The sequence below is a fragment of the Hemiscyllium ocellatum genome, chromosome 1, assembly GCF_020745735.1.
Source record: "Hemiscyllium ocellatum isolate sHemOce1 chromosome 1, sHemOce1.pat.X.cur, whole genome shotgun sequence".
Classification (NCBI taxonomy): Eukaryota; Metazoa; Chordata; class Chondrichthyes; order Orectolobiformes; family Hemiscylliidae; genus Hemiscyllium; species Hemiscyllium ocellatum.
In genome coordinates this window covers 121,754,770-121,781,968 of record NC_083401.1, presented here as the reverse complement: position 1 = coordinate 121,781,968, position 27,199 = coordinate 121,754,770, and the positions used below count along the sequence as shown (strand labels likewise).

The 27,199-nt window shown below is 41.7% G+C and overlaps 1 protein-coding gene across 2 annotated transcripts in view; it reads left to right on the top strand.

The window, feature by feature from the left end:
- lap3 (leucine aminopeptidase 3) overlaps positions 1-20,095 on the top strand; it is a 55,359-nt gene extending 35,264 nt beyond the window's left edge. Inside the window, exons 8-14 of one of the 2 annotated variants that reach the window (XM_060831566.1) lie at positions 57-181; positions 1,325-1,413; positions 10,487-10,589; positions 16,541-16,620; positions 18,243-18,352; positions 19,161-19,391; positions 19,490-20,095. In XM_060831566.1, the coding sequence (XP_060687549.1) occupies positions 57-181; positions 1,325-1,413; positions 10,487-10,589; positions 16,541-16,620; positions 18,243-18,352; positions 19,161-19,356 (703 nt within the window). In that variant the 3' untranslated portion in view covers positions 19,357-19,391; positions 19,490-20,095. The other variant, XM_060831560.1, reaches the window with a different exon arrangement.
- The last annotated feature ends 7,104 nt before the right edge of the window (positions 20,096-27,199 follow it).

Genomic DNA, 27,199 nt, shown 5'->3' with positions numbered 1-27,199 from the left:
TGTTTTCATGCAAATGGTATTGTGTTTTAGCTGACTGTATTTCCATCTTTTGGCAGTGGTGGAATTTCAATCAAACCTGCTTCAGGTATGGAAGCAATGAGAGCTGACATGGGCGGAGCAGCAACAATCTGTTCTGCCATCATCACTGCAGTATCTTTACAACTTCCCATTAACATTATAGGTAAAAGAGCAGAATATGATTCTCCTGTAAGGTTGACCACTTTGAGATGTTACTAAAATTAGTATTAGCATTTTTACTCCGCCTTAGTTGCAAAAGTTATGAATCTCAGAACATTGAACCCTTGGGTACTGATTACCATTTCTTGCATTTATTTTATGAAAGCATTATCTATGACCACATAATTTATGTAGCATTATAGAAAGTATCGCATGGAATCACATTTTAAAACCATGGAATAGTTGTATTTTTTGTTTGTGAAGATTTTCTTGCTCATACTTTGTTTAATTTGAAGGTTAAATTCACATCTCTGGAATGGCATTTTTGGAATTAGTTTGACTTTTAAAAATAGTTTATCTCAAAACATTGATGTTTATTTTGTCCTAAATATTTACCTGAATTTATATCCAGCAACTTTGATTTAATCGGCACCTTTTCACCTGGCAAAAATTATATAACTCAAATTTCAAGATGTTTGAGTATTTATGCTGTACATAAGGTATAACAGTGATGTCTATACCCCTGCATTACATTTCTGTTAATTACAGTATGTTTTTACATTGATTTTATGAGGTGTGTTGATGTCTTTACATAGATATTTAGTCGAGATATTGTCTCAAAGCTTCACTTGGTCAGGGTTTACTGCAATTATGCGTACCTCTTGATTATCTGGAATATTAGATCAACCAGCACACTCCTGGTCCCAGAGGTGCTGGTTAATAAAATGTTTGATATATTAATTCAGCTGAGAAATAATTGTCGCCTATCCATCATTTATTAAATGATCTAGCAGTAGAAAAAGGAAGATTTGAAGTGCCTTGCTTCCCTCCCAAAAGGAGTTTAGGTTGTCCACTCACCACTCCCCAAAAAGCCATTCTTAATTTATTGAGCTGAACTACCCATTCTGTCAGAAATCACTTCTTTGATCACATTCAGTTTTTAAAAATTTTGTTAATATTCTGTAATGTCTCTAAATTGTGAAAGAATAAGAAGAAAACACAGGTTCTGAAGATTAATTTTACTTTGCTGAATTTGCATGTAATTCTTACCACCTGTATTAGGGGATCCCAGGATATGGAGAACCATACTTGCTTCTGGTGAATAAGCTTTGTTACTAACTTTATTTACTCCTCATATTACTTGTAGGCCTGGCTCCTTTGTGTGAGAATATGCTTAATGGCAGAGCAAACAAACCTGGTGATGTAGTCAAGGCAAAGAATGGGAAAACAATACAGGTAAATTTTATCTTTATTCTTGCAATGTGGTTAGCCACAATTCTATCAACTTCAATTTTATTTATTTATTCATGCAATGAGGGCATCATTGGCTAGGCCAGCACCTAGCAAGCAGTTAAGAGTTGACCACATTGCTGTGGGTCTACAGTCATGTATATGCCAGATCAGGTAAGGATAGCAGTTTCCTTCCCCGAAGGGCATTAGCGAACCACATTGGTTTTTCTGATAATCAGCCATATATTCATGTTTATTATTAGACTCTTAATTCCACAATATTATTGATTTCAACTTTCACCATCTAGCACAGTGAGATTTGAAACTTGGTCGCCAGAACATTACCTGGGTCACTGCATTAACAGTCCATTGACAATACCACGAGGCAGTCGCCCCCTCCCCCCTCTTTAAGCTCAGAATTTTTAGTTCAGAAACATATCAGATGTTTTCTGGACATCCATGTGGATAACATTCATTGTCACTCCAATATACATGGTGTTAATGACCTCAAATGCCAGACAGGACCTATCTACCAAATATCCCTGCTGATGTTCTTTGGTTCGTTCGTACTGGCTGTGTGCTCTGTTTAGTGAAAGATTCCAAAGTTTTCTCAATAAATTACATTAAATTGACAGTTTTAAATCTTCTTGAGTAATTGAGTGCCATTTTTCAGTTTTCCAAGACATGATTCAAATCTAGAGAGTTTCATAAAATTAGAAGTTAGGTCATTCGGGAGAAAATCAAAACGCACTGTTTGACATGAGGGAAATTCAGCTGTGGGCGTTGCTTGTTTGACCAGCATTTGTTGACTACCCCTAATTGCTCTAATAAGGTGATTTTGAGCTAAAATGATGTTTTCCTTGAAAAACATTGTCCTGTCCTTTGCTTTGCTTCATTTATATAATTCAGCTTGGTAATATTGCCTATTGTTAGCCTGTGTTTGGAAGAAAAATGCAGTTTATACTTGTGTCTCTCCAGGCTTACATAAAACGAGCATAAGGAACAGGAGTAGGCCTCTCAGTCCCTTGAGACTGCTCTGCCATTCAATAAGATCATGGCTGATCTGATTATTCCACATTTCTGCCTATCCCCAATAACCTTTCACTCCCTCGCTTATCAAGAATCTACTTACGTTTACCTTAACATGTATTTGAAGACTGTATTTCTACTGCCTTTTGAGGAAGAGTTTATCAAAATCTCATGACTCCATGAGAACTTTTTAAAATCTCTGTCCTGAATGTGACTCCTTATTTTTAAACAGTGATGCCCAGTTCTTGATCCTCTCACAACTGAAAACATCCTTCCTAAATCCGCCCTGTCAAGACCCCTCAGGATCTTACATGTTTTCCTCGTCACCTCTTATTCTTTGAACACCAGTGGATGCAAACCTAGCTTGTCCATTCTTATCTTATAAGACAGACTTCTCATTTTGGGTATTAGTCTAGTAAACCTTCTGTAAACTTGTTCCAAATTTTACATCCTTTCTTCAATAAAGATACCAACATTTTACACCAGTATTCCATATTTGGCTTTACCAATTGTCCTCTACAAGTGAAGCTTATCCTCCCTACATTTCAATTCACCTCGCGTTAAGCTATTAGATTTTTGTGAGCTTTTCTTATTGCTTTCTATACCTGCATATTAATATTGTGTTAGTATCTAATCTCTATCCCAGAGCTCTACGCCATTTAAATCATATGTTGTTTTTGTTGCTGATGAAGTCGATATTTTCCTACATTATATTCCATATGCCAGACCTTTCCTCACTTAGCCTGTTTATATCTCTAACAGTAACGCATGCGTAATGTTGAGAATACATATTTACATTTAAGGACAATATAAAGGAAGCTGGAAGAGAGAATTATTTGGGCATTTTTCTAGATTAACAGTATTATGTGATTTCTTGGAATTATGTTAAGCAGTGTTTGGGCTGTAACCACTTGTTAATTATTGAAGTCAAATGTTCAATGTATGCTCCAAGCCTTCTGTTTTTGTGGAAATCAAGTGTGTATGGAGGAGCAGAGAAGCGTAACTTTCAAGGGCATAAGAAATGGAGTTTATTGCTGCAACTAATGAGAAAGAATTCTGGCTTTGAGAGGACGAAGGACCTGTGCTGATAATTGCCTAGCAACCTCTCTGTTCTTAAAGTTGGTTTTAAGACACACAAGTCTGAGAGTAGAGAAGATACCCCAGAAACTCTCTTCTGAAGTCCTTCTTCATGGAATAAATTCCTGAGAACGTTTATTAGGTGAAGGCTTTGACTCAATTGTGGCTGGTCAGCAGAACTAATTGAAGATTCCAACACAGAAATTTTCAGTACATTTTGAGATGAAATATTCTGACCCATTCTTTGATTTTAATTTATAGTAGGGTTTTATTTTATCCTTTTGATTATTTACTGGCTATTTATTCCAGTATTAGTGGTATGCCATCAAGTACTCTTGTGCAGATAGCACTTATAAAACCCAATAAGTGTACAGTTATTTCCCCACCACCATTCTGATGTACAAAAGTCAAGCTGGCAAGTTTTTTTCTTTAAACTTTGAGGGGTGATCATTGCAACCTGATGTAAATTTTTAAGATTATGGAAGAGATGGTTAAAAATCACATAATCAGCAACAGACATTGCAGAGATGGAATGTGATCAGATCTTGGAAGGAGTTATTGGGGAAGATAAGAATTTTAAATGTAATTTTGTGGACTGTGAGCCAGCGTGATTGTCAAGACTATGATTGTTTTGAAGAACAAGACTTTGTGAGAGACTGTAAATTAGTGACAGTGTTTATGCAGCACAAGAGACATGTAGAGTATGTACAGCATTAGAATACTTGAAAATGTTTTTGTACAGGTTGCTGTAACAAAAGGGGTCACTTACAGTCAGAATCAGGGACCATCGTGGAGATGGAAGCAAATGACCATGGTCTGTGCCGTGTTATTTTGGAGATCAACTTGTTTTAACATGACATTGATTAAAACTGATTTGATTCATTTTGACTGGCTGCTTAGCAGTATGGTCAGTGGTAGAATGTAAGGGGATTGGGAATATAGTGCAACTAAAAATGATTCAGTCTTCTGAGACTTAAAATTGATTTTCAGCTGGAGCTGTTGACGGAGTGTTAAATATTCCACTATTAGGACAGGAATTGCTGATTTGATTGTCAATTGGTAAACTGATGATTGGAAACTGAAGTTTGATCTTGGGACAAATATGGTGAATGTTTATTTATGCAAATTGATTGGTCCAGAAATCTGGCTGGCACCAGAACTGTTCTGACTGATATCAGGAAAAATGTACTCACTTACCAGTCCCTGGTTTTCCTGGTCAGTCTTGGAATGCTGATCTCTCCCTGGAACCTATACTCAGAAAGTTGGGTAGAATGTTCATTACAGTACAGGGATATTTCAGCCATCCTCACCATGATGCTGGAAGAGTTGAGAATGTCCCTTAAGGGTGGCACCAGATAATAGAATAATAAATGGATTTAATCTGCAAGGTAAGTTGATCGGAACATAATGTAGAATCTTTCAGGTATTACATAGCTTTTTATTATTTTTGTCTGTTTCTTTTGAACATTTACTAATTGTACATTTAACATAAATATAAGATAATGTTTTTGTTTCTGTTAAACATTTCCTAATTTTTTTTATTAATAACTCATAAGTATAAACAAATTGAGAACCAGAGGCCACAATTTAAAATTTTGCAAAAGAAGCAAGTGTAAAGTGAGAAAAGAACTTATTCATAGAGTAAATAGTTAGGGGCTGGAATTCGGTGCCTGTGAGTGTGGCGAAGGCAGGTTCAGTTGATGCATTCAGGAAGGAATCGGACGACGATTGAAATAGGAACAATGTGCAGGGTTATGGGAAAAAGGCAGGAGATTATCACTTAGTCAAAATATGTGGAGAGCTTGTCCAGACATGATTGGCTGAATGGCTCCCTCTGCACCTTAATAATTGTATTATTTTGTTACGTAACAGTCATGATTCTTTAGAGTGAGTGAAGCAAATATCAATGGTGGAGGAGCTGATGTACGTGGGTAGGGTGATAATCTTTGAGTAGTCTAGTGGGTGGGTAGGAAGGAAGGCTTGTACATCTTGGCAATATAGACATATGTAGGCCATTCAACCAGTCAAGCCTGCTCTGCCATTCATTAGATTATGGCTGATCATTTACCTTAACACCACTTTGTAATATCAATACCCTTCTCCAGATGTCCCAGCATCATAGGTGCTAGCCAATTCGATTCACTTCACATAATATGAAGAAACATCTGAGGGCACTGGATACTGTAAGTGCTAGTTGACAATACTTTGGAAATTGTACTGAGGATTTGTGCACTAGAACTTCTCTTTGGTACAGATCTAGCACTGGATCTACCCAGCAATGTGCCACATTGTCCAGGTATGTCCTGTGCAAGAAAGACAGGATAAATCCACTCCAGCCAACTATCACCCCAACAATCTACTCTCAATCACCAGTAAAGTGATGGAAGTGATCATCAACAGTGCTACTAAAGTGGCACTTGCTTTGCAATAATTTTCTCTGATGCCCAGTTTGGGTCCTCATCTGTTGCCCTTGTTACAGCCTTGGCCCAAGCCCTTAACATCAGGCTGCATTTGACCAAGTGTGGCATCAAGAAGCCCGAGCAAAATTGGAATAAATGTGAAGTAGAGGGAAAACTCTGCATTGGATGGAGCCATACCAGCCACAGAAAGAATTGTAGTGGTTGTTGGCTATCAGTCTTCTCAGCTCCAGGACATCTCAGCAGGAATTCCTTATGATTGTGTCTTTGGTCTAACCATCTTCAGCTGCTTCATCAATGGCCTTCTCTTGCTTATCAGGTCAGAGCTGGGGATGTTTGTGATGGTAGCACAATGTTCAGCACGATTCGACACTCCTAAGTTACCGAAGCAGATCGCGCTCAAATGCAGCAATATCTGAACAATATTCAGGCTTGGGGCTGACAAGTGCCAGTATGATGAGTGCCACAGAGTGGTGGCACTGCTAATCTTTAACAAGCAAATCTAATCATCACCCTTGACATTCAATGATATCACTATCACAGAATTCTCTGCTATTAACATTCTAGGAGTTTTGAATGTAGGTTTGCTTGCTAAGCTGGAAGGTTCATTTCCAGACATTTTGTTACCTTATTAGGTAACATCTTCAGTGGGCCTCAGGTGAAGCAATGCTGAAAATTCCTGCTTTCTGTGTATATGTTTGGGTTGGTGATGTCATTTCCTGTGGTGACATCACTTCCTGTTCCTTTTCTCAGGGGTAGTAGATGGGGTCTAACTCTAGATTGAGTACCCAATGAACACAGCCTGCCGATTTCTCAACAACAAACCCAAACAAGCAGACAAAACATGTCCAGAAACCCTACCCACTCTCCTCTGCATCAAAGACATCTTGGAAATGGCTGCCAGACTACTCAGACCCCTTGGCATCATGGTAGCCCACAAACCCAACAACCCATGACCCTGTCTCACTAATATCCTCACATACGGATGAGGAAGGACACCACTTCAACTGGGACAACATCCATCCTCGGACAAGCCAAACAAAGACACACACGAGAATTCTTAGAAGCATGGCATTCCAACTGGAACTCTATCAACAAACACATTGAATTAGACCCCATTTACTACCCTTGAGAAAAGGAACAGGAAGTGACTTAACAGGAAATAACATCATCACCCCAAAGAAACCCAAACATATAAATAGAAAGCAAGAATTTTCAGCATTGCTTTGCCTGAGGCCCGCTGAAGATGTTACCTAGTAGGGTAACGAAATGTCTGGAAATGAACCTTCCAGCTCAGCGAGCAAACCTACACCCACAACCTCAACCTGATCGATAAATCTTTTCAAAATATCTAGGAATTACCATTAACTAGAAACTGATATAGATGAAGCAAATTAAAACTGTGACTACAACAGCAAATCAGAAGCTAGGAATTCTGCATTGAGTAACTCACTTGCTGACTCTCTAAAATCTGTCCACCGTCTAAAAGACAAAGGTCAGGAGAGTGATGGGAAACTTCCCGCTTGCCTTGATGAGTGCAGCTCCCAGAACATTCTTAGAGTAATACAGCACTGAAACAGACACTTGGGTCCAAGTCTTCCGTGTTGACCTAACATTCCAATCTGACCTTGTCCCATTTGCCAGCATTTGATTCATATCCTTCTAACTCTTCCTATTCACGTACCCATCCAGATGCCTTTAACTGTAATTGTACCAGCCTCCTCCACCTCCTCTGGCAGCTCATCGTATTCACACCTCCTCTGTATGAAAAAGTTACCCCTTAGGTCCCTTTTAAATCTTTCCCCTCTCACCTATGACCTCGAGTTTTGGACTCCCCACCCTGAGGAAAAGACCTTGTCTATTCACCCTATCCATGCCCCTAAAGATTTTATAAACCTCTATAAGTTAACCCTACAGCCTCCGACGCATCAGGGAAAAAAAGCCCTATTCACCCTATTCCTAAGACTCAAACCCTCTAGTTCTGGTAACATCCTTCTAAATCTTTTCTGCACCCTCTTAAGTTTAACAACATAATTTCTGTAGAAAAACGACCAGAATTGTATGCAGCGTTCTAAAAGTGACCTAACTAATATCCTGTACAGCCACAACATGACATTCCAACTCCTATGCTCCATGTCTGACCAAGAAATTTAACATCATTCAGGCCAAACAGTCACTTGATTGGTGCCACAGCCACAGGCATCCATTTTTTCCACCACAGCATAGCAGTAGCACTCTGTACCATCTACAAAGGTACATTGCAGAAAATCACCAGTGCTCCTTAATCAGCACATTACAAACCCACAACATTATCACCTAGAAGGGCAAGAGCAGCACATAAATGGAACACTACCATCTGAAGATTCCCCACCATGTTGGCCACCATCTGGATTCCCTCCTAAGAGCGTTGTTGATGTATCTACACCAAATGTACTGCATCAGTTCAAGAAGGCTACTTACAACTGTCTTCTCAAGGGCAGTTGTAGATAGGCAATAAATGCTGGCCTAGCCAGCAAAGCCTTGATCCTTGAATTAATAATTTTAAAAGTCCTTTGATGACATGAGTCTCCAGAAATGTATCAGTTTTTGAACTTGCACAGATCGATGGCATCGCACGTTCAAAAGATTCATCACCCTCTGAGTAAAGAAATTACTCAGTTTTCAGAAATATATCTCAGTTTTAAATGGGCTACCTCTTTCCAATTTTGGCTTGTTTACCCTGGCTAATGAACCTACTCCTGTCACACCTGGTAAGAATTGGGCAAGTTTTAAAGATATCCTTTTTCATTCTTCAGAACTGTAAAGAATAAACACCCACTTTCCTCAATCTGTGCTCTTAAGTCAATCCTGTCATCCAGGGACTAGTCTGGTGAACCTCCATTGCACTCTGCCTACCACAATACTTCTGATGTAGTGTCACCAAAGCTCTACACAATTACAGTGAGACATCTTTATTCCTGTCCTCGAGTCCCCTTGTGATCAAGGCCAATGGACCATTTGCTTTCTTTGTTGCACCTACATGCTAGTCTTTCCTACTCATTAGTAAGAATACTGGAATAAGATGTCACTTTCACTTATGGTGGAAGTATTGAATAAGATTATTTGTACAATGGTGTTATCACTGAGTCCCTGCACAACACAAGTGCTGTGGGGGAAAATAAGCTCTACTGCCGTGCAGCTGTTGTGTGGAGACAAAATAGACCAGGGATTAAGAAATTTCTCAGGAAAAAAAAATATATAAATGGTGGATAAAAAAGAACATGATCTATCTAAGTCTGCTTGAACCTCTTGCACTTTACTCCCAATTTACATTCCCACCAGTTTTGTGTCACTAGCAAATGTGGAAATATTTCAACAGCTGGGCCTTAGCACTAATTCTAAAAATACCCAATTAATAACAGCCTGAGAATGATCTATATAATCCTACTCTCTTTTCTGTCTGTAACCAAATCTCATACATACCACTATATTGCCCCAATCCTATACAAGATGGATAGCATGGCAAGTGGGTAGGTTGGCAGATGGTTAGAGTAGTGGAATGACATAATGGTAGAGGGGTCACAGGTTGGCCAGTGGGTAGGTGGATCAGGCAGGGTTCTGATCCATTCAGATCAGGGGAAGTCAGGTGATGAAGTCAGGTTGAGGGACTGGGTTGTCAGGGAGTGTCTCGTGGCATTTGGAGGGGGAGGTGTGGGAGTATTTGGTGCATTGTCTGATGGTGAACCCCAGAATCAGGGTTTAGGTAGGGGTAGCAATTGCAATTGGTGGGTGGTCGATGGATAGTATTGAAGTCAGGTCAACAATTGTGTCAAACAGTTCTGTCGTTGCCCAGTGATTGGAACAGATTTCAATCCCTCTAATGTTTCCTGGGTAAGTGTCTAGGTCAGTGAATTAGAAGCTTCTGAAGTCTAACTTTCAAAGTTGGAGACTTTCCTGGAGGTTCCCAATGCCAGCTAATTGTGTAGGAGAAGTTTAAACTACTCGGGCCATTTGCATGTGATTAGGTGTAGTGGAACTTTTGCCTGGTCCTGATTTGTAAGTTTTGTACAATACTGCAATGTCGATCTTCACATCAGATGATTAGATTAGGTTAGATTACTTAGTGTGGAAACAGGCCCTTCGGCCCATCAAGTCCACACCGACCCCCCAAAACGCAACCCACCCATTCCCTACATTTACCCCTTTGCCTAACACTACGGGCAATTTAGCATGGCCAATTCACCTGACCTGCACATCTTTGGAATGTGGGAGGAAACCGGAGCACCCGGAGGAAACCCACGCAGACACAGGGAGAATGTGCAAACTCCACACAGTCAGTTGCCTGAGTCGGGAATTGAACCCGGGTCTCTGGCGCTGTGAAGCAGCAGTGCTAACCACTGTGCCACCGTGCCGCCCAATCTGGGCCCTAATTTATGAAAACATCAGATGTAATTGACTTGGAGCAGAACCCTAAGTTTTCACACCATCTGTTATTGTACATGTTGGGATTTCAGGTATGGATCTTATTTGTGAAGTTCATAAAATCCTCACTGCGTGTATTCTCCTCTATCTTTAAGGTGGATAATACCGATGCTGAAGGTCGTTTGATACTAGCCGATGCCCTGTGCTATGCACACAGCTTTAACCCCAAAGCAATTGTAAATGCTGCAACATTAACAGGTATTGCAACGCTGTCTTTGATGCTGCACAAGTTCTGAGAGGCTTGAAGAATAAGAGAGTGGTTTACTAAGTGATTTCATCAAGAATAAGAGTGCTGAAATATGATTCAACTACAACTGCAGCTTTTTGCTAGTTGAGCATTGAATGTGAAAAAAAGATTCTTTGGACATGATGTTGCTGGCAGGATTGGCATTTACTTTCCCTGAGAAGATGATAGTGAGGCATCTTGAATATGGAATCCATGTGATATCTTTTGTAGTAGTTTCAAAAGAGAGAGAACCTGCACAGTTACCGCCTTTGCTGTTTGAATTCGTGTATCGCTGGACATCGGAGTGGATCTGGGAAAATTAACAAACAGTGAAATTGACAACTAATCTTGGAGGAGCGGTTGGGCGAAGTTCACAGCACAGAATCAGATAAGTTAATTGTTGTTTTAAGTCTGTCCAAGAGAAAGGCTGCAGTAGTGAGTATAGTGGATTCTTTCTTGATTATATGTTTTTGGAGATAAGTCTCTTGATTAAACTTAAAATATAAGCCATAGCTATTAATTTAATCTGGAGCAGTGTTTGTAGAGGAATAAGACGGTGTTATTTTCTGGGTCTGTAGATTATGAAGGAGCAAAAATGGCCTTCAGTACAGTGATATGTACTTCTTGTCAGATGTGGGAGTTTAAAGAGAGTTTAAGGGTTACTGCGGATTATATCTGCCATAAATGCGGTTGGATGCGAATCTTATCAGATCGAGTGGATCGGTTGGAGAGACAAATAGAAGCAATGAGTATTTTGCAACAGCAACAGTATGTGATTGATGGTAGTTATAGGAAGGGGGGAAAGTCTCAGATACAGTCACATAGATGGGTTAACTCCAGGAAGGGTGAGAGAGGTCTGCACCTAGGGCAGGAGTCTTTTGTGGATATACCCATTTCAAACAGGTATGCTGTTTTGGAAAATGTAGGGAGTGATGGATTCTCAGGGGAACGCACCACGAACAGCCAAGTTTCTGGTATTGAGACTGGCTCTAATGCAACGAGGGGTGCATCGGTTTCCAAGAGATTGATTGTGTTAAGGGATTCTGTAGTCAGAGGTACAGACAGACGTTTCTGTGGCCAGCAGCAAAAATGCAGAATGGTGTATTGTTTCCCTGGTGCCAGGATCAAGGATGTCTCGGAGAGGGTGCAGAATGTTCTCACGGAGGAGAGGGGCCAGCAGAAGGTCATTGTCCACATTGGAACCAACAACATTGGAAGGGAAAAGGTTGAGACTCTGAAGGGAGATTACAAAGAGTTAAGCGGAAATTTAAAAAGGAGGTCCTCAAGGTTAGTAGTATCTGGATTATTCCCGGTGCTACGAGATAGTGAGGGCTGGAATAGGAGGATAGAGCAGATGAATGCATGGCTGAAGAGCTGGTGTATGGGAGATGGAGTCACATTTTTGGATCATTGGAATCTCTTTTGGGGTAGAAGTGACCTGTACAAAAAGGATGGATTGCACCTAAATTGGAAGGGGACTAATATGCTGGCAGGGAAATTTGCTAGAACTGCTCGGGAGGATTTAAACTAGTAAGGGCGGGGGGTTGGACCCAGGGAGATAGTGAGGAAAGAGATTGATCTGAGATGGGTACAGCTGAGAACAGAAGTGAGTCGAACAGTCAGGGCAGGCAGGGACAAGGTAGGACTAATAAATTAAACTGCATTTATTTCAGTGCAAGGGGCCTAACCGGGAAGGCAGATGAATTCAGGGCATGGTTAGGGACATGGAACTGGGATATCATAGCAATTACGGAAACATGGCTCAGGGATGGGCAGGACTGGCAGCTTAGTGTTCCAGGATACAAATGCTACAGGAAGGATAGAACGGGAGGCAAGAGAGGAGGGGGAGTGGCATTTTTGATAAGGGATAGCATTACAGCTGTGCTGAGGGAGGGTATTCCCGGAAATACATCCAGGGGAGTTATTTGGGTGGAACTGAGAAATAAAAAAGTGATGATCACATTGGGATTGTATTATAGACCGGAGGAAAATTGAGAAACAAACTTGTAAGGAGATCTCAGCTATCTGTAAGAATAATGGGGTACTTAGATTAGATTATTTACAGTGTGGGAAAAGGCCCTTCGGCCCAACAAGTCCACACTGCCCCTCCAAAGAGCAAACCACCCAGACATATTCCCCTCCATTTACCCCTTCACCTAACGCTATGGGCAATTTAGCATGGCCAATTCACCTAACCTGCACATCTTTGGACTGTTGGAGAAAACCGGAGCAAATCCACGCAGACACTGGGAGAATGTGCAAACTCCACACAGACAGTTGCCTGAGGCAGGAATTGAACCCGGGTCTTGGCGCTATGAGGCAGTAGTGCTAACACTGTGCTGCCCAGTTATGGTCGGGGATTTTAACTTTCCAAACATCGGGCAGGGTGGGAGGAGGTATAGTCTAGGTAGCTGTGGGAGTCGGTCGGTTTAATGTCCGTGTTGATTCAGTCGCCCAAGATAGAAATGGAAAGGTCTAGGAAGGGGAGGGAGGAGTCTTAGACGGTCCAGGTAAACTTGAGGTCGGGGTGGAAGGTGTTGGTAAAGTGGATGAACTGTTCAAGCTCCTCGTGGGAGCACCCTGCCCCCTGTAACACCTTCTCCCACCCTGCCCCCATAACACCTCGTCCCACCCTGCCCCTTGAAAAACGCCATCCCATACTCCCAATTCCTTCGTCTCCGCCGCATCTGCTCCCAGGAGGACCAATTCCAATACCGTACAACCCAAATGGCCTCCTCCTTCAAAGACTGCAATTTCCCTCATATGTGATCGACGATGCCCTCCACCGCATCTCCTCCCCTTCCCACTCCTCCGCCCTTGAGCCCCACCCCTCTAATCGCCACCAGGACAGAACCCCACTGGTCCTCACCTACCACCCCACCAACCTCCATATACATCGTATCATTCGTCGTCATTTCCGCCACCTCCAAACGGACCCCACCACCAGAAATATATATTTCCCTCCCCTCCCCATCAGCGTTCCGAAAAGACCACTCCCTTCGTGACTCCCTCGTCAGGTCCCACCCCCCCACCAACCCAAACTCCACTCCCGGCACCTTCCCCTGCAACCGCAAGAAATGCAAAACTAGCACCAACACCTCCCCACTTACTTCCCTCCAAGGGATCCTTCCATATCCGCCACAAATTCACCTGCACCTCCACACACATCATTTATTGCATCCGCTGCACCCGATGTGGCCTCCTCTATATTGGGGAGACAGGCCGCCTACTTGCAGAACGTTTCAAGGAACACCTCTGGGACACCCGGACCAACCAACCCAACCACCCCGTGGCTCAACACTTCAATTCCCCCTCCCACTCTACCAAGGACATGCAGGTCCTTGGACTCTTCCATCACCAGACCATAACAACACGACGGCTGGAGGAAGAGCGCCTCATTTTCCAACTAGGAACCTTCCAACCACAAGGTATGAACTTAGATTTCTCCAGTTTCCTCATTTCCCTTCCCCCCACCTTGTCTCAGTCAAAACCCTCGAACTCAGTACCGCCTTCCTTACCTGCAATCTTCTTCCTGACCTCTCTGCCCCCACCCCCACTCTGGCCTATCACCCTCACCTTGACCTCCTTCCACCTATCGCATTTCCAACGCCCCTCCCCCAAGTCCTTCCTCCCTACCTTTTATCTTAGCCTGCTGGACACACTTTCCTCATTCCGAAGAAGGGCTCATGCCCGAAACATCGAATCTCCTGTTCCTTGGATGCTGCCTGACCTGCTGCGCTTTTCCAGCAACACATTTTCAGCTCTGATCTCCAGCATCTGCAGTCCTCACTTTCTCCTAGAGAATAGGGCCCCTCAAAGATCAGCAAGATGGCCTTTGTGTGGAGCCACAGAAAAGGGGGGAGATACTAAATGAGTATTTTGCATCGGTATTTACTGTGGAAAAGGATATGGAATATATAGATTGTAGGGAAATAGATGGTGACATCTTGCAAAATGTCCAGATTACAGAGGAGGAAGTACTGGATGTCTTGAAACGGTTAAAAGTGGATAAATCCCCAGGACCTGAGCAGGTGTACCCGAGAACTCTGTGGGAAGCTAGAGAAGTGATTGCTGGGCCTCTTGCTGAGATATTTGTATCATCGATAGTCACAGGTGAGGTGCCGGAAGACTGGAAGTTGGCAAACGTGGTGCCACTGTTTAAGAAGGGTGGTAAAGATAAGCCAGGAAACTATAGACTGGTGAGCCTGACTTGAGTGGTGGGCAAGTTGTTGGACGGAATCCTGAGGGATAGGATGTACATGTATTTGGAAAGGCAGGGACTGATTGGGGATAGTCAACATGGCTTTGTGCGTGGGAAATCATGTCTCACAAACTTGATTGAGTTTTTTTGAAGAAGTAACAAAGAAGATTGATGAGAGCAGATGTGATCTATATAGACTGTAGTGAGGCATTCAACAAGGTTCCCCATGGGAGACTGATTAGCAAGGTTAGATCTCATGGAATACAGGAAGAACTAGCCATTTGGATACAGAACTGGCTCAAAGGTAGAAGACAGAGGGTTGTGGTGGAGGGTTGTTTTTCAGACTGGAGGCCTGTGACTAGTGGATTGCCACAAGGATCGGTGCTAGGCCCTCTACTTTTTGTGATTTACATAAATGATTTGGATGCGAGCATAAGATGTACAGTTAATAAATTTGTAGATGACACTAAAATTGGAGGTGTAGTGGACAGTGAAGAGGGTTACCTCAGATTCCAACAGGATCTGAACCAGATGGGCCAATGGGCTGAGAAGTGGCAAATGGAGTTTAATTCAGATAAATGCGAGGTGCTGCATTTTGGGAAAGCAAATCTTAGCAGGACTTATACACTTAATGGTAAGGTTCTAGGGAGTGTTGCTGAACAAAGACACCTTGGAGTGCAGGTTCATAGTTCCTTGGAAGTGGAGTCTCAGCTATATAGGATAGTGAAGAAGGCATTTGGTATGCTTTCCTTTATTGGTCAGAGTATTGAGTACAGGAATTGGAAGGTCATGTTGCGGCTGTACAGGACATTGGTTAGGCCACTGTTGGAATATTGCATGCAATTCTGGTCTTCTTCCTATCGGAAGGATGCTATGAAATTTGAAAGGGTTCAGAAAAGAATTTACCAGGATATTGCCAGGGTTGGAGGATCTGAGAGGGGAGGCTGAACAGGCTGGGGCTGTTTTCCCTGGAGCGTTGGAGGCTGAGGGGTGACCTTATAGAGGTTTACAAAATTATGAGGGGCATGGATAAGATAAATACACAGAACTGGAGGGCATAGGTTTAGGGTGAGAGGGGAAAGATATAAAAGAGACCTTCGGGGCATCTTTTTATGCAGAGGTTGATATGTGTCAGGAATGAGCTGCCAGAGGATGTGGTGGAGGCTGGTACAATTGCAACATTTAAGAGGCATTTGGATGGGTCTATGAATAGGAAGGGATATGGGCCAGGTGCTGGCAGGTGGGACTAGATTGGGTTGGGATATCTGGTCGGCATGAACGGGTTGGGCCGAAGGGTCTGTTTCCATGCTGTACATCTCTATGCCTCTATGAACTCAGTGGTCTGCACAGCCACTTCAAAGGGCAGTTGAATCAACCATGCTTGTGTATTTCTGGAGGCACATGTAGGCCAGGCAAGGTTTGAATGTTCAACATTCCTTCCTTCAAGGACATTAGTGAATTAATTGTATTATTACAACAAAAATCATTTTTTATTTCTAATTGTTTATAAAAAAAAGTTTGAATACATAACCTGCAATAATAGAAGTGGAATTTGTCAACTTTGGATTATTAGTTCTGACACCTTATTCCAGTAATCTAATCACTGCCTTATTGTGACACCAGCGACTTCATGTCTTAAATAACCTAAGGTTTTGTTTTCAGATAAACACTAGTTTTGAAACAAAATCAAATTCCAGTAATTTTATTTGTGTTATTTCACAGGTGCGATGGATGTTGCCCTTGGATCAGCAGCTACTGGGGTTTTCACCAATTCCGACTGGTTGTGGGGACTCCTCAGACAAGTAAAAATCATTGCGCAATGTTTTATGCCAAATGTCATTTCCACTTAAAACCTGTTCAACATTTGAGACAAGTACTAGTTCTGTAGCCCTATACTCATGTGAGAATTCAGGCTTGAAGGAGGTGTAGGTAGGAGATAGAGCTGAAGTACTGTTTTCCATCCTGATTTTGCCATTTAAGTTCTCAGAAAGAACAACCAGTCACCATTCTCGTGTGTCTCTGTTAAATGACCAAGCATTTTCTATCTTTGCCTATACTGTACAATGATATTGTAACATCAGTGTGAATTTGTGAATAATAGTCTAGTTGCCCATCAGATTAATCAGACTAATTTTAGAATTACTTGTCAATAGCACTATATGAATCGACCCTGCATATAAAGCCTCAAAATCATGTTTTTACTTATACTCCGCTTATAGGGCTACCCTCCTTTTCAGCTACAATATGCTGTACTTGCATTAGTTAGTCACCTCAATTTTTCACCCACAAGTAAATGTTTTATTTACTGTTAAATTTATAACTGGAATGCAGTAGACAAAATGGACTATGTTGTGAAGATGCAGAAGTTTAAGACATGCTCACGCTTTATATTCTTGGACCAATTTTCCCAGGCTTCAAAGGTCAGTTTATATTTCAGCATTTATAGTGCAGATCTCGTTGCAATACAGAGGAACCTCGATTATCTGCACGAGATGGGTGGGCACCAATTCGTTCGGATAATCAATTATTCAGATAATCAATTTTACCTTAAACAAGGGAAACCATACTGATCTAATACTATGCTCTACCGGAGAATTTGTTTAAATCTATAATTTTAATGAGTCTGCTATTTAAACAAACTAATCCTCACAGTTTGCAAATTACAGGTTAAAATGAGAAGGGCTTACCATCACATAAATACTGTATGTCAAATCCCAGCATTAAACAAGGTCCTGAACAGCTTCTATGATCGCAAGAGCATTTGTCAGTTTCCGGGAACTCAGTCTCATGATAGAAAGACAGAAGCCTGGCCTTGCACATGCGTTTATGTTCTCAGTTTGTTTTTAATGAACAGCCCGGTAAAGTGACGGGAATACCCGGTAAAACATTTACTTTTGCAAAGGACTGTGTAACAACCCTACCTAAAAAGTATCCAGTCACTGATGCTTGAACTGCTTGTGTTTCTTTGCTTTTGCCAGCATTTTCACATGTTCTTCAGTACAAGTAAGTCAAATACACTTACCTCTTTGATGTAATGTTTTTGTGGGATCTTGAAATTTTCTTCAGATAATCGAGGTCCCTCTGTAAAGGCACATGGCCTTCTGAATGCAAATTTGCAATAAAGTATTTAGAAGTCAAATGTTTTAATTTTATTAGTTGATGCAGTATTATATTAATTTGTAACAAGACAGGCCATTTTTGCATCAGGTTCAATCTCACATTCAGGTCCTTCATTTGAATTTGAGTGGATCCTTTATTCACCTTTTTCTGTTTTTAAATTGTAATGTTAATAATATGAAATAAAGCTTTACATTGAGGATTAGGTCCAAGTACTGTCCTTTCTTGGTATTTGGATAGTGGAGTTCATACCTTTTATTTGTGTAATTCTGACCATAATTGGTGATGCTGATATGTTCTTGTTTAGGCAAGTGTTGTGACTGGAGATCGAGTGTGGAGGATGCCACTTTTTCAACATTACACCAGACAGGTCACAGAATCACAACTGGCAGACCTGAACAACATTGGCAAATACAGGTGAATATGGTATCACGTCCATAATTCAAATCCAGTTTTACTTTGCTGATCACCAGGGATCTCCCAACAGAATAAGCAGTTTCACTGGATCTCCATCTATTCCATACACCCAGTCATCCTAAATCCCCAGTGCAATTAATAGTGGTCATTCCCTAATGAGGTCTGATCGTGAAAATTAGACCTTAGCTGATGCCATTAACTGATTGGAATAGCCTTGCTTGTTGCTAGGCATAAATATGCACCACATGAAAATCTGCCCCACGATGTATAGCAAAAGATGTCTTCAAGTTGAAAGATTTGAATGCAATGCCCTGAATTCTGGTGTGTTGTGTGCCCCTACGTACAATGATGAGAACTGAATGTAATTAAATTATACATGTTCTTGTACCGCAGCAGAAAACAAGTGCGTTGTATGATTAACATTAAATGTTTGGAAGACCATATCGCTCGCTGTTCATAAAGAATCAAAAATTTCAAACCATTCTCTCACTTAATGAAAGTGAAATATTCAAAAGGAGCTTGTTAATTTTATCTGAATTATTGCAGTGAACACCTAAATAAACAGTCACCCAAAAGACCTGCCCAGAAATAGCATTCATGTCTGTGTTTCACTTGATCATCAAATGGGCATAATAAAAATATGAGCAGAAATTATATGGAGAAAAATGGAACGAAGATTCGTTTTTTTTTCTTTTTTTTGTGAATCTTTGAGGAAGATGATTTCTAATTTTTAAAAATCCATGGTAAAAGTTTAAAGTATATTTGTTGCCACTTGGTAATTTCACTGTGCTTTGAAATGTTCCTGCAGGTCTGGTGGTGCATGTACAGCTGCAGCATTCCTGCGAGAGTTTGTTACAGCCCCTCACTGGGCTCACCTTGACATAGCTGGTGTTATGTCAAACAAAGATGAAGTTCCATATCTGCGGAAGGGAATGGCAGGAAGACCAACCAGGACGTTAGTGGAATTTACAGCCTACCTGAGTCAAGAAAGCCAAAATTCTTAAATCGTCCTTTTAACGATACGCCCAGTTTTTCTTTTGTATGTTTTAATTACATTGGTTTCATGATTTCATTGCCCCTTTTGTATCTCTGATGAAACTTAAGTTTTCTTTTTTTTTTCTTTTTGCATGTGGAAAGATGGTACTTATATCAAAAAGGATGCAAGATTTTAATCTTACAAACTCTGTTAAAGAAGAATCTCATCATGATTGACACTTGTTTATGGAGGCTTTATTGGTAACTTTTGTCTCCCCCAAACCATAATTCTATTATTCATCGTGTGACTGTTCACTTTATGTTAAGAGGATAACTACTTTGCAGCAACACAAAATCTGCAGTGTTTCCACAGCCTTTTTCAAATATTGAAATTGTAAAATCTTATGGACTTTGATAATTAATGATCATTGTTGAAAAGTATTTGTTACAAGAAAAGCTGACATGTGGATCAGGCATTCAACATAGTTAAACACGAGTATTTTTGTAATGATGTAATATTCAAAATGAAGACGTTAGCCAAAACACTAAAGAAGAATAAAGTAGATGTAACAAAAAATTCTAACTGCTCTCAGCTGTAATTGCAAAACTTAGAATATTGACCGTTACACTCAAAGGATCTCAAATTAATTGATGGAGAATAATTCCTAAAGGTCAGCAGTATCAATCTTCAGCAGAACTATATTTATTAGGGTAATTAGAAGCATAGAAAATGTATGACCGAGAAGGAGTCTTATTTGTATTGACCAAAATTATCTATCCAGCATAATTCCATTTTATCATATAGCTCACGACACTTAAAATACATATCTGCATAGTTTATGATTAAAGTTTGTGAGAAGATTTGTGAGTTTTATGATTAGTTCTAAACAAAAAATCTAATTAATTACCAGAATTGAACTGGTGCATGTTTTTTCGGAGATGAAATCTTACCATCCTTATGCAGTCTGGTCTATGTGTAATTCCAGACCACAGTGCTCTTAATTGATCCCTTGAAAATAGCAAAGGCTATTTCTGAATTAGTCCTGCTGGCCCAATTCTATCAGCTGTGAGTGAGATGACTTGGGAGTCCTCAAGTTGACTGTAGATCTCATGAAGTCTCACGGCATCAGATCAAATGTGGAAAAGGAAATTCCTGATTAATATCTACCATCCCACCTCAGCTGATGAATTACCATTTGAACACCATTTGTAAGAAGAAGAAGGTGGTGAACACACAGAAAGTATATTCTGAATGGAGTAATTTCAATGTCCTCCACACTGACTCAGCAGGTTGAACCCTGAAAAAAACACCTGCCACACTGGGTCTGTGGCAAGGGTGAGGAAACTAACAACAAGGAAAACTTACTATACTATGCCAACACTAATCTACGTAATACTGATGTATCTGTCTATGACGGTATTAATAAGAATGACAATTCCTGTTGAGACAATGTGCTGTCTTAACACTGAGGATACCATCCAATGTGTTTTGTGGTACTGCTGCCATGCTCAACTGATTCAAAACTGATCTGGCAACTCAAAATTGGCCATTCAGGAGGATCTGTGGATCATCAGCAGATGGGGAGCTGCATTCAACCACAATCTGTGGTTGGTCTGACATATTCCTCTCATTACAAGTTCTATCATGCCAAGAGGTTAACCTTGCTCTCATACTGTACATTTTAGCTTAACACAAAGTTCCGGTGAGGATGAATGCTTCAGTATATTTCAGAACAACAAACGTGAACAAAATTCATAGGATAAAAGGGACTGTAGCAACACGGATATAAAATTTACTAAGTGGCAGGATACATGTGAATGGTTGATGGATACATCTTAGACAGGAGGGAGGTTTGTAGTATACTGTTATAGTGTCAGGGCCAGTGTTGCTACCTTTGCTCGTCCTAATATATATTAATAACCTGGACCTCTGTGAAAAGGCTACAGCTTCAAAGTTTGTGGATGATAAACAACTTAAGAGCATTGTGAACTTTAGGAAGGAAATGTTAGAAGGACATAAATGAGATAGTGTTCATTTTGAACATTAAAATCAACCTAGAAAATTTTCCCCACTGGTCACAGGAAAAAATGGTGGAGGATTTTTCAGCACACAGAACACGAGACCATTATTTGACGATCCTTGATGAAGATAGTCATATGATGATCATTCATTCACTATGTTGGATAATGATTGAGAAAATGCAGTGTGATAAAGTAAATGTAACTCCATTGAAAACTATAATTATCCTGCTTGTTTTTGGTGTCATTCTGACATAAAAATGATAAAAATTGTTGATACATTTATCAAACTTGAGCAATTCAATTTTGTTACTAAAGTTATCCACTCTGTTAGGAGGAACAGATGGGCAGAATATATTTTAAATGGGATAAGGTTAGAAAGTATGAAGTAAGGCTCTTGTGACACATTTGCTGAGAGGTGTGAGGAAAGAGCGAAGGACTTCTGGGAAGGTGAGTCTAACTGTTTAAAAACCTTACTTCAGGCGTTGGGGCCTCCATTTACCGAGAGGTACGAAGGAGGAGTGAAGGACTTCTGGGAAGTCACATATTTGTGTGGTTGTATTACCCGAAACACTATTTGGGTAGTGTCTCCCACCCATCCTCCTCCTCTAACCAAAATAAAAGGTTCTGTGCACCAGATTGGTAAGGTAACAATTTTATTTTTTATTCCTTATTTTTCAATAGTCTCTTGGGGAATTTGGAATAGTGGGAATGGAGGTTAGGGCAGTTGAATGTTCCTCCTGCAGAATGTGGGAGGTAAGGGTCACCACTAGTGTCCCTGCTGACTACATCTGCGGGAAGTGCACCCAACTCCAGCTCCTTGAAAACCGCGTCAGGGAACTGGAGCTAGAGCTCTATGAACTGCGGATCATTTGGGAGGCAGAGGTGGTTATTTAGAGGAGTTACAGGGAGGTAGTCACTCCTCAGGTACAAGAAAAAGGCAAATGGGTTACAGTCAGGGGACGGAAAGGGAACCGGCAGGCAGTGCAGGGATCCCCTGTGGCCATTCCCCTCAACAATAAGTACACCATTTTGGATACGGTTGGGGGCGGTGAATGATTTATCAGGGGAAAGCAGTGGGGCACAGGGCTCTGGCACAGAGTCTGTCCCTGCTGCTCAGAAGGGAAGGGGGGAAGAGGAGCAGAGCAGTAATCATTGGGGACTGCATAGTTAGGGGGACACATAGGAGGTTCTGTGGGAATGAGAGAGACTCACGGTTGGAATGTTGCCTCCCAGGTGCCAGGGTTTGTGATGTCCCTGATCGTGTTTTTGGGATCCTTAAAGGGGATCAGCCCCAAGACGGGGTCCACAGGCACCAACGACATAGGTGGGAAGAGAGATGGGGATTTAAGGCAGAATTTCAGGGAGCTAGGATGGAAGCTTTGAGCTAGGATGAACAGAATTGTTTTCTCTGGTTTGGTGCCAGTGCCACTTGCTAGTGAGGCGAGGAATAGCGAGAGAGAGGAGTTGAACATGTGGCTACAGGGATAGTGCAGGAGGGAGGGTTTGGATTCTTGGATAATTGGGGCTCTTTCTGGGGTAGGTGGGACCTTTACAAGCAGGATGGTCTACATCTGAACCAGAGGAGTACCAATATCCTGAGAGGGGAAATTCGCTAAGGCTATTGGGGTGGGTTTAAACTAATCCAGCAGGTGGATGGGAACCAAAAGTGTAGTTTGAGTATAGAAAAGGTTGAGAGTAGGGAGGTCCGAATTCAAGTTTCAGGGACGCAAGATGGTACCGGCAAGCAAGACGTTGGTTTGAAGTGTGTCTACTTCAATGCCAGGAGAATCTGGAATAAGGTGGGTGAACTTGCAGCATGGGTTGGTTCGATGTGGCCATTTCAGAGACATGGATAGAGCAGGGACAGGAATGGTTGTTGCAGGTTCCAGGATTTAGATGTTCCAGTAAGAAAAGAGAAGATGGTAAAAGAGGGGGAGGTGTGGCACTGTTGGTCAAGGACAGTATTACAGTTGCAGAAAGGATGTTTGGGGACTCATCGGCTGAGGTTAGAAACAGGAAAGGAGAGGTCACCCTGTTGGGAGTTTTCTATAGGCCTCCATATAGTTCCAGAGATATAGAGGAAAGGATAGCAAAGATGATTCTCGATAGGAGTGAGAGAGACAGGGTAGTTGTCATGGGGGACTTCAACTTTCCAAATATTGACTGGGAACACTATAGTACGAGTACTATAGATAGGTCAGTTTTTGTCCAGTGTGTGCAGAAGGGCTTCCTGACACAGTATGTAGACAGGCCAATTCGAGGCGAAGCCACATTAAATTTGGTCCTGGGTAATGAGCCCGGCCAGGTGTTAGACTTTGGTGATAGCGATCACAATTCTGTTATGTTTACTTTAGTGATAGAAAGGGATAGGTGTATACCACTGGGCAAGAGTTACAGCTGGGGGAAAGGCAATTACAATGCGATTAGGCAAGATTTAGGAAGCATAGGATGGGGAAGGAAACTGCAGGGGATGGGCACATTAGAAATGTGGAGCTTATTCAAGGAAAAGCTCCTCTGTGTCCTAGATAAATATGTACCTGTCAGGCAGGGAGGAAGCTGTAGAGGGCTGGAGCCGTGATTTACAAAGGAAATGGAATCTCTGGTCAAGAGGAAGAAAAAGGCTTATGTTAGGATGAGATGCGAAGGCTCAGTTAGGGCGCTTGAGGGTTACAAGGTAGCCAGGAAAGGCCTAAAGAGAGAGCTCAGAAGAGCCAGGAGGAGACATGAGAAGTTGTTGGCGGATAGGATCAGGGTAAACCCTAAGGCTTTCTATAGGTATTTAAGGAATAAAAGAATGACGAGAGTAAGATTAGGGCCAATCACGAATAGTAGTGGGAAGTTGTTTGTGGAGTCAGAGGAGATAGGGGAAGCACTAAATGAATATTTTTCAACAGTATTCACTCTAGAAAACGACAATGTTGTCGAGGAGAATACTGAGATACAGGCTACTAGACTAGGTGGGATTGAGGTTCACAAGGAAGAGATATTAGAAATCCTGCAGAGTGTGAAAATAGATAAGTCCCCTGGGCCGGATGGGATTTATCCTAGGATCCTCTGGGAAGCCAGGGAGGAGATTGCCGAGCCTTTGGCATTGATCTTTAAATCATCATTGTCTACAGGAATCATGCCAGCAGATTGGAAGATAGCAAATGTGGTTCCCCTGTTCAAAAGGGGAGTAGAGACAACCCAGGTAATTATAGACCAGTGAGCCTTACTTCAGTTGTTTGTAAAGTGTTGGAAAAGGTTATAAGAGATAGGATTTATAATCATCTAGAAAAGAATCATTTGATTAGGGATAGCACCATTTTGTGAAGGGTAGGTTGTGCCTCACAAACCTTATTGAGTTCTTTGAGAAGGTGACCAAACAGGTAGATGAGAGTAAACGGTTGATGTGGTGTATATGGATTTCAGCAAGGTGTTCGATAAGATTCCCCATAGTAGGCTATTGTACAAAATGGGGAGGAATGGGATTGTGGGAGATGTAGCAGTTTGGATCAGTAATTGGCATGCTGAAAGAAGACAGAGGGTGGTGGTTGATGGGAAAAGTTCATCCTGGAGTCCAGTTGGTAGTGGTGTACCGCAAGGGTCGGTGTTGGGTCCACTGCTGTTCATCATTTTTATAAACGACCTGGATGAAGGGTGGATTAGTAAGTTTGCAGACGACACTAAGGTCAGTGGAGTTGTGGATAGTGACGAAGGATGTTGTAGGTTACAGAGAGACATAGCTAAGCTGCAGAGCTGCGCTGAGAGGTGGCAAATGGAGTTTAATGTGGACAAGTGTGAGGTGATTCACTTTGGTCGGAGTAACTGGAATGCTAAGTACTAGGCTAATGGTAAGATTCTTGGTAGTGTAGATGAGCAGCGAAATCTCAGTGTCCAGGTACACAGATCCTTGAAAGTTGCCACCCAAGTTGACAGGGTTGTTAAGAAGGCATACAGTGTTTTAGCTTTTATCAATAGAGGGATCGAGTTCCGGAACCATGAGGTTATGCTGCAGCTGTACAAAACTCTAGTGCGGCCGCACTTGGAATATTGTGTACAGTTCTGGTCATCGCATTATAAGAAGGATGTGGGAGCTTTGGAAAGGGTGTAGAGGAGATTTACTAGGATGTTGCCTGGTATGGAGGGAATGTCTTATGAGGAAAAGCTGACAGACTTGAGGTTGTTTTCGTTAGAGAGAAGGTGGTTGAGAGGTGACTTAATAGAGACATAGATAATCAGAGGGTTAGATAGGGTGGACAGGGAGAGCCTTTTTCCAGGTATGGTGACGGCGAGCACGAGGGGGCATAGCTTTAAATTGAGGGGTGATAAATATAGGACAGATATGAGAGGTAGTTTCTTTACTCAAAGAGTAGTAAGGGTATGGAATGCTTTGCCTGCAATGGTAGTAGATTCGCCAACTTTAAGTACATTTAAGTCATCATTGGACAAGCATATGGACATACATGGAATAGGGTAGGTTAGATGGGCTTCAGATTGGTATGACAGGTCAGCACAGCATTGAGGGCCGAAGGACCTGTACTGTGCTGTAACGATCTATGGTAATGTCTCTACTTTTGAGTCAGTTCTGTTCAAGTCCCATCTGTTCCAGAGATGTATAATAACATCTCTGACCAACTTGTTTAGAAAATACATAGAGTATGAAGGAACTTTGGAGTCTGCATCAATAAGTCACTAATGGTTAACATATAAATGAAGATAGCATTTAGGAAAGCTGCGTTAGTCATTAGAATTAGCTTCATTGTTACGTGTACATTGAAAACTTTACAAGTCACCACTTACAATGCCATCATGGGTACTGAGGCACCCAGGTAGATTCTTAAGTGCAGATTCTTAGGAATAACTAGAAAAATAAAATAATAAGTCCACCACTGATTTTAAAAAAAGTACAAAACACAGGAATGAATTACAAAAAAACTAAAAGTTCAAGAATTAAACTTGTCTCCAGAGGCGCTTGTCTGCAGATCGCACAGTGGATCTTAAAATGTATCTCCAGACCATGTCTCCAGAACCTGGTCTGCGATGGGGACTTGCCATCCAAGTTAAGCTGAAGGGGAAAAAGAAAACAAAACAGATGGAGCAGATGAGCTGTGGCATGGAAGTCCTACTCCACTGTCATCTTGATTCTGATGGCGAGTGGAGTACATGAAGTCATGAAGTCTTGTTTCATTTGTGTGGAGCCTTTGTTAGATCACACATTGAGGACTGTAAATAATTTTTGTTCCCTTATGTGCAAGTAATGTCCTTGTGTTGCAGAAATTGTGTTGCTATCACTGAGCCAGAAGAAATAGGTGCAAGGCCCAACCTCTGTATAGGTGTGAAACAATAACCATAAACACTCTACAGTCGACATTGTTGTATAAATGCAATAAAGGTTCGCCTCACTTGTTCCTACTATGGGGGCAGCAATGTAAAGAAATTAGGTAACTGGATCTGTATTTGAGAGTTTCAAAACATTATCGAAAACCTAATCGAAAAGATGTTTACAGGGATAGACAGGGCAAATGTAGACGTATTTGCAATTTGGGAGTTCAGAGTCTGCTTAGGCCTGACCCATTCCTTTCCCCCTGCTCATTCCCCACTCCTGCTCTGCCCCCAAACAACCACCCACTCACCCCTACTCTGTCCCCACACACCAATTCACCTGTACTCGGTTCCCACCCACACACTGTCCTCACCCTGCTCTGGCTCTGCTAGCCCCCGCCCACCTACGCATGCACCACGCCCTGGCTCCGCCCACCTACGCACGCACTATGCTCTGACCCCGCCCTGCTCTGGCTCCGCCTACCCTTTCTTTGTCCCTTTCAGGCCCCGCCCCTTTTCGAGATGCGGTTATACGCGTGCGCAGCG